The sequence below is a fragment of the Fulmarus glacialis genome, unplaced genomic scaffold (genome assembly GCF_000690835.1).
Source record: "Fulmarus glacialis isolate BGI_N327 unplaced genomic scaffold, ASM69083v1 scaffold16463, whole genome shotgun sequence".
NCBI classification, from domain to species: Eukaryota; Metazoa; Chordata; class Aves; order Procellariiformes; family Procellariidae; genus Fulmarus; species Fulmarus glacialis.
This window is the reverse complement of record NW_009202438.1, coordinates 215-8,919: the sequence shown is the minus strand read 5'-3', so window position 1 is coordinate 8,919 and position 8,705 is coordinate 215. Positions and strand designations below refer to the sequence as shown.

At 40.8% G+C, this 8,705-nt stretch overlaps 1 protein-coding gene across 1 annotated transcript; it reads left to right on the top strand.

The window, feature by feature from the left end:
• Positions 1-172: 172 nt before the first annotated feature.
• DTX3L (deltex 3 like, E3 ubiquitin ligase) lies at positions 173-6,579 on the top strand (the record flags this gene model as incomplete). The annotated part of the gene is made up of 4 exons (XM_009574291.1): positions 173-402; positions 2,368-3,909; positions 4,651-4,868; positions 6,510-6,579. Coding segments are annotated over 4 exons (2,060 nt in total), but the record flags the coding sequence as incomplete, so codon positions are not given.
• Positions 6,580-8,705: the final 2,126 nt, after the last annotated feature.

Sequence of the window (8,705 nt, the reverse complement as noted above, 5' to 3'; positions counted from 1 at the left end):
CGCAGCCGTGTGAGGGAGCGGGAAATGGCCGCCGAGGGCACCATCTTGCGCCCCTGGGCAGTGCATGGGCGGGCAAAGGGCAGAAGGGCAGGTGGTCTCTGTGGCCGCTTGTAGCCATCAAGTTTTCAGGTAACTTTGTCAGCCTTATCTGCCTGTCCCCAAATTACTGCAGATAAGAAGAGCGTGGAATCCCGTACGGATCACGTCTTGGAAATCGGTGCCAGATGCCTGAAGATAGTCATCCAGCCGGGAGAAGGGGACCTGAGCAAGAGCCAGTTTACAGAGCAGGCCTCCCCCAGCTACTCCGGCCCTTCCAGCTCTTCCCCACCTCCACAAAGGTTCAAGGAGCAGCAGGCAGAAGAAGGCCATGGAGACACGGCAAGAGAAGTCATTACTAAAAAGGTACACCAGGAAGAGCAGTAACAAGCAGTGTTACGACCTGCCTCGCTTGTAGTTCCACGAGTCCTTTGCATTGCTTTATGTTGCACTTCAATATTTCATGCCAAGCAAATGTCAGTTACATTATCTTAGTCAATAAAATGGGGGCAGGGAGCAATTTTTGAGTGCTGGACCACAGGTCACTCACGCATGTTAACAGGTAGCGTGTTCTCCAGCATGGCTTTGGCACGTGCCAACCACTACTCTCCAAAGCGGCACCCTGGCAGGTTTTGGGGGATAGTATGCACCAAGGACTTCTCCCAAAATGTGGAAAAATTGTGTGAGATTTGGATCCCTTCCTGCTACGCAGACCTCTAACACTATTTCAGCATGTTTTGCACCTTCAAACAGCCCTAATTACTTCCATCCCTTACCTCAGTGTTAAAAAAATCTACTCTGATGGGATGTAGTGCAACAAACATTATTTCAGACACTTTGAACTAAAAGTTATGCAGAGAAGAAAAGATCAACTGTGTGTTAGGGATGTGGGGTAGGGCTGGGCTACATGTTACATGATGTGGATGTGGCTCTACTGAGACATGGATATCTGGTCCAGAGGGTTTACTCTGCTTTGCGTAGTAGCATAGGTGTAGCTTTTGAGGTATATCACGTGCTAACATATTGGTTATTAGACATCTGTAGCAGTATACTGCAAATTTCCCTATCCTGTCTGTGCAAAGTACAGATGTGAACATGTTTGTTACTATTTTTCAGAATCCTGTTTTCTGCCTTAATCCTGAGTTACTAAAGCATGACTTTTGGGAAGTTTTTAAAGAAAGATAGTAGAGAAAACTAGAAAGTCTAATGTAATTAAAGAACAATGTAATATAACTTACATGTGCTGTTAAAACATGTTTTGTCTCTGTCACCTGACACTAAGGGGGAGGACACATTCTTCTAGGGATCCTTAGCAGAATAATGATGGTACTAAGTTGTAGTTACAATTAAAGCTTTTTTTTTTTTTAGAGGATTTTATGATTAGCATAGCATAGAATTAATGATCAGAATAGCACAGGATTTCTACAAGCAGAATCAGTGTAGTACAATTTTATAAGTAGCATAGCACAGAATTTTGTAGCACAGCTTATCTTATGGTTTCTAATCACCTGGACTCTCTGTAGGTGGGGTCAAATCTTAATACTTAGCTTGTGTATCTATATAACAATCATGATCTAGACTTGAAAAACACATAAAAGAATACGAGTCATTCACTCAGTCCTCAGAGGAAGCAGAGGACAGTGGAGGTGTCCCTGGCCACTGGGGGATCACGGGTCTTACTGTCCAGCAGCAGTTGCAGTCCAAGTTCCCACTTAGGACTTGTAACTGCTTAATTTTATATACAGTGCTCTATCTGCTGTTACGCTTCCCTGTTTTGCGATGGGGTCATCACCACCTGGTTGGCAGGGTGCCTGGGACCTTCAAGGCTAGTAAGGAGGGGAGTAGTTGGCCTGGTGCCCAGGAACCTTGAAGATGATAGGAAGGGGAAGAAGAAATCTGCTTGCTTTGTCTACTTGGTGCACAGGACCTTCAGGGCCTGATAACGAGGGGAAAAGGGACTAATACATGACCAGCTCGGTCACAAAGAATGGCCGTTTGCCTTACAAAATACCGTTAGTTATGCTAACACATTACCAGAGGTCAGGAGCAGAGGGTACTGGTCGCGGTCTCAAACTGAGTAGCAAAGTTACTGTCTTTGTTCCTGCAATGCTGATGACATTAACAAATTTCATTTTTGCTGCTGACTTGGAAGCAGATTGCATGTGTGTAGTGTCAGTATACATGACATAAAAGAAACACTGTGTGCAAATGTGTCTATAGTAATCTGGCCCTACTGAGATGTACAGAGCTTTTCCTTACTTAAAATACAGAAGCAGCAAGCAGAGAACCTTAGAAAAAACAACTATTGATATCTTCTTGTCTTCTCTTTAGATATTTCTTACAGTATCTGCAACTTTGAATACCAGTATGTTCACTGAACAGCAAAGGGAGAAAATTACCATTATATGTCCAAATTTAAAAAGAGAAGGAAGTGCTGATATTGATGGCTCTGAGAAATTGACGGGAGATTTTGCAGATATTGAAAAAGCTTATCACTACTTTAAGGATATCCTTGCAGGCAATGACCCAAACCATGATTTTTCACATTCTGAGAGTAAGAATGGTTTGAAAGATGAAAATTGTCTGAATACTGAAGAAATGAATGAGCTTACAGTTCTGTCAGCTCTCTATGAATATTTCAGTCATACCTGCAAAAAACAAATCAAAGTACTACGTGATCGTTTTGGAGTGTGTATAAGAAGTAAAGATCATGACAACGGAACCACATCAGTATGCTTCACTTCTGATAAAAGTCCTGCATCAATACAAGGAGCTAATGATTTTTTTATCAGAACTTTTCAGAAAATTGTAGAAGATCTGAAACAGGAAAAAATTCCTGTAACACACAGTTACACATTAAATGAGACAATAATGAAATTAAACGCTAGGTTTAGCAATCTTCTTGCCAAAGAGGAAGGGAATCAATTGCTACTCCGTGGTCCTGCAAGCGAGATTTTAGCTGCCAAAAAATTTCTAGCAGAGGAAAGTGAGAACTGCCAAGCTGGAAAGAATATGAAAATATCATCTGAACAGTACAAATACAGGAATGGAATTGAAGTTGATGCTTCTGTGTTTAAATTGTTGGAAACAATATTAAGCAAAGAAATTGAAGACATTAAAGACAAATTTGATACGGCAATAGAAAAGAAAGACAGTTCATATGGCCAGAAGGTGCTCATAATATTTAGGCCTAGGATCAAAACTTCTGATATGTCTTCACATGCTACTGAAAGTTTCATCAATGCATTTCAGAATGCCTCTGCAATGTTAAGAGAAAAACTTATCAGCTCGAAGCTTTCAGAAGATCAGAAGAAAAGATTAAATATGCTACTTAATGGAAAACAATTGGAAGATCTGCATGTAAAACTTAAGAAAAAGGAAGACAAATTCCTCTTAAGTGGTTTACCAAACCATATTTATGCTGCTGAAAAGCACATTATGAACCTTCTTAACGTTGAAGACTCAACACAAACTAAAAATAGGACACCACTGTCCCCTGATATCAGTGATCAAGAAGCTACAGGAGCATCTGAGAAGAAATACAATGGCAGGCAAAAGAATAATCTTTCTTCCGAAGGACAGTCTAAGGCAAAGGCAGAAGAAGAAGGCAAAGATGTGTGTCCGATTTGCATGGAGAGAATTAATAATAAAGAAGTACTGAGAAAGTGCAATCATGCGTTTTGCAAAAGTTGCATCAACCAGGCCATGACTTATAAGCAAACTTGTCCTGTTTGTAATACCGTCTATGGACTCATGAAAGGAGACCAGCCGGAGGGAACAATGTCAACTATAACGAAGTCTGAATCTCTCCCAGGCTATTCCAATTGTGGTACTATTGAGATTACATATAATATGCGCAGTGGTATTCAAACTGTAAGTACATTTAAAGATTCATAAAAGATATTTTTCCCCCAACAAAACCAATATTGAATATAAAAGTAACTATTTTTCCATCATTTTAATGCATGTCCAAAAGAGACATTTCTTTGTTCTGTACAAATCTGCAAGTATTTAATTCAGTATTTTTGGGTGCGATTAAGTAATACAGTAGAAATTAAATAGTCAAATGGTAGCCCTCCATTTTATATGCACCAGGACAGAGCTACCTGTCTTTAATTTGTACATTGGGAATAACTGAACTGAAATCTATGGAGTGATACCATGTAAACAAAATTTTGCGAGTATAATGAGGATTCTCTGAGGCATTCTCCTAGCTGCTGACACCAGTGGACAAAAATGAATAGCGGGCTGGCTTGTAAGCTTTCCAGGTGAGAAATCAGCTTACGTTATGTGCTTAGCGTCATGACTAGGGCTGAAAATGGAATAAATGAGAAAGTCAGGGGTGGGGTGACATGCATTTGAGAGAGCCAAGAAGAAAAACACAAATTTAACAATGGATGCATGAGTGATGACAAGAAAATGTGAATGAAACTTATATGAAAGAAATTGTCTGATGAGAAAAAAACACCTCAAAATAAGTCATCAGTCATGCTATGTCCTTCTGAATCAAAGACAGGATAAAAAGTATTGCAAAAGCTGGGATGTGTGATTTTCACTCTTTCAGAGCATTTATGATATACAATGTGGTTTTGTTTTGTTTTTTCTACAAAACAGAGCAACCATCCAAACCCAGGGAAACATTATCAAGCAACTTCTCGAACAGCGTATTTACCTGACAATAAGGAAGGGCGAGAAATTCTGCAGCTCCTCAGAAGAGCCTTTAACCAAAAATTGATTTTCACAGTGGGGCAGTCACGTACTACTGGTGCACAAGGTGTTATCACATGGAATGATATTCACCACAAAACTTCCACGACTGGAGGACCTACCAAGTAAGTAGTCTTCTCTTTATGTTATTTTATTGCTACTCAGATGTGGCAGGAAGGCTACCCTGCTGCATTAGAGCTTTCAGATTTTTTATAACGGTGCAAGCCATTGGCAAATCTAAAGTATCTGTCCTGGTTTGTCACTAACAAAGTGATAGTGGAATGCTCTATGGATCCAGACTTGAATCACTTTCACCAATCTGGACAGTTGGAACAAGGATGAGCTTAGTCTTCTGTTGCCCCTCAGGCCGCTCTTTCACCAGTGAGTTGTGTAAAGTACCTACTCAGTTAATAACTACTGTGATGAGAAACCACTTCTAGTACAGGACAGGACAGCAAGATCTTGATAGCAAGGACCAAGGTTGGACTCCTGATCTCAGCCTCTTCTGTTACCTGCTGTTTTGCAGCAGGAGGTGCTGGTCCATTATGATCCCAGTAAAGACGGCACTCAGACTCTGTAAAATATGATTTGAATTTCTACTTATTAGAGCTAACAGCAAGAAGAAAGAGATTGTAGTACAGATATGGTTGTGTCCTTTTAGATGCTAGGAACCCCGAGTTGTGCAGCATTCAGTGGGCCTCCGATCAGAGCGCAGGATGCCATGCTGACCCCGTCCATAGAAAGGGTTACCCCTTTTTGGCTATTCAAGCTTTTACAGGATTTTCTTAGTAGAAGACAACTCTATTCAGCATTTCTTGAGGACTTGATGCATTCTAGATAAAGGCAAGGACACGCAGGTGGCGTAATCACCAGGACCGAGTGGGAGCTGCCCGCAGCACCTCTCTTAGAGTGAGCTGCCGGAGTCTGTTGAGCAGCCACGGGATGTGCACAGCACAACAGAGGTCTGAAGGCCGCGCCGCACGGGCAGCGTGGCACGGCACAGGCCTGGGCCTGTCTAGCTTAACTGTTATGTGGATCACTAATTCTTCAATGTATAATGGTCTTCCGGTCAGGATCACTACATCCCACCGCTTGATGCACATACAATTGACCTTTCTTAAAGATATGATTAGCTGCAGATTATATCAGTAAACTGTTTGGCTCCTGGAAAAAAACTTACAGAGGCAAGAGGGAGGCTTGGAACAGTCCTTTCAAGCTTGTTGCAGCCCCTCACAGGCAGGTGTCTTCCTGCAAGCTCTAAAGATTGGTGTCTAGACCCTCCTTCCTGGGCTAGGATCATAGAAGAGCAAAAAGTATTGGTTTTACTTTATCCCCGACTCTGCCCAAATGCTCTCCCTTCACTTGTTTCATACACACTTGGGTGACGTGCTACTTAAAATTCAGAAGTGCCATTATATTCGTGTTTTGAAGGCTCACTTGGATACGCTTCAGGTCTGATTTTTAGAAAGGTGCATACCCAAGCACCCTGTCAGTTTCGAGTGAGACAGCAAGCAGCTTTGAAATTCAAGTTCTTGGTGTCAGTTTGGACAACCAAATTCAGCAGCTGCTTTTTGTAAGTTTTTAGCTTTACCCTGTCTGTACCACCTCTCTGACCTGTAAAATAGGGTCTGTTGCCTCTATAGGGTAAGAAGTAAGTGCATACAATTTGTAAAGTGTTTTAAGAGATTTTGATGAGAAGGTTCTGTAGAACTGCCAAGTGCTTCATTGCAGAAGTAATCCAAACAATTCTTTTCTTCTTCTCCTAGTTTTGGTTACCCTGATCCCGATTATCTGCAGCGGGTTCGATCAGAATTGAAAGCAAGAGGAATTGAATAAAGAAATTTATGAACCGTCAGCTCTTAAGTGTTGTAACTGAACAAGTAGCAATTAATTTACTATTCAAGCCCTAAGAAGAAATTATTTTGTTCAACTGCTGTACTTAAATCACTTGTATTTTGCAGTCAGCTAAGAAAAGTAATCTTTTTTCATCAAATGATGTACGTTCTTTTTACACATCATTTACCTCCTTGAATAATGCTTCCCTATATATGTAACTTTTACAGAATGTGGGTCTTGTGAATGCAGCATCAGTACTTGTTGCACTTGTCATATATCAAATTGTGTATCTCATTTTACCAGTGAATCTGATCTGCACTTTTTCCCACAAGTCTTCAGTCTGACCAGAAAAACCGATGGATCCATTACTAACTTTTATTCAATCAAACAGCTTCCTGTTATTATGTCTGTCATCATGGGTAGCACCATGTAACCCATCTGCTGGAAAATTTTTGTGCAGTTGTTATAGTATCAGCTGTGATCAGGCTATGATCTTTTGCTTCTTTTCCTTTTCAGGATAGAAATGGCATTAATGGTTTGGGTTTTAAACATGAAAATAGCATGGATAATGTACGAGGGGGTATGTGGGTAGATGCTGCTGTATTTTTAACACTGCAGAAGTGCTGAATGCTCAGAGCCACGTTGGAGCAAATGGAAAGTAATAGTGCCTGTGGCCATCTCTGATAATGTGGCCCTGGTTCTGTGCCTTCCATCGTGTTTAAGCTTAAATACAACTTCTAAGTCAGCTTTGCAACTATAAAACTATATTCTTGCCATTGCTTTCAATATATGGTTTAAATTGTATCATAAGGATACTTTGCTGCTACTCTGCACTGTCTAAATAGCCTGCTAATTACCTTTGTGGTGTTGTGAAACAAATAGCTTTCACTTAATGCAGCCGTAATTTTCAGTGAGTTAAACCATTTCTGTTAGGCTATTGACTATAACTAATAAATAAAATATAAAAATACCATCTGCTCAGTTCTGCATTCTTCTGTATAATTTTTTCCTCCTGTTTTAGATACATATAGTTGTATTTTTTTTTTTTTAATTTAGGAGCTTCCCAGCAACGCCATGATTGGGGTGATTTTTTTTTTTTAAGATTCCCACACTGTGAATAGGCAGTACCACTTTACTACTTCGACTTTCAGATTTCTTAGTGTTGGGCACTGTTTGGTTTCCATGTCGGTTAGGATGACTTTCCCAGTGTGATTTGGTTTTACTGTGTTTGTTTTCACATTTTACACTATTTCAAGTTTCCTCCCTTTTCTGTGTGGTAAGATACCAACATTCCAGTTGTTTCTAAATGATTGTGCTGTTCTGCACGTTGAAGCAAGCTGTGAAGATCAAATCTCCCCAACTTCTTTTGGTCTCTCATTTCACTTTCTGTCCCAATAGGCCAGTTCACCCCTGTCTGACAATTCACTGGCTCCCATTTTATCTGAGGCAAAGTTTTGCAGGCTGAGTTTTCCAGCAGAGACCTGTTGGTCTTTCACTGTCACTGAAAGCTCCCAAGCCTTTATCCTATAACCAGCTGTACAGACCTTTACTTTCTAATCATAGCTGTACAGTTTAGGAATAAATCTACTAATCTGCAACCAAAGTCAGGTATTTTGCCTGGGTTACTGCAAGGGAGGAGAGTGTGTACCTGGGCTAACTGTTGAGAGATCAGTGCCTTAGGAAGCAAAAGATTAATCGCCCACCGAGAAGCAAAGGCAGGCCCACGGGTCTGCTCAGCAGCGTGTCTGACACCACCTGTATTTAGCTGACGTCCACCCATGCTTATCATATTTAATGACATTTGGTTATTATCCATGTCCTCAAGGAACTTTCAGTGAAGTTAGGGGGAAAAATTTTCATTTATCTGCCATTTTAGCATCTCCTATTTGAGCACATTAGTAAAATCCACAGCAAGAAATAGCTGAAAACTGTAACCGTGGCAAGGGGAAGACCTGAGCACTCTGTTGAAAATGTCTCAGCTGGCTGACACGTTGGTCTGAGGAAAGTACTCTTTCGCTGCAATCTTGTACAGTTGTAGAAGTATTTCTGACGGAGAATGATGGAAAAGGGTAATTTTACTCAGCGTCACGACTTGATTTGAAAGCCTAAAGCAGGGAGAGCGAGGT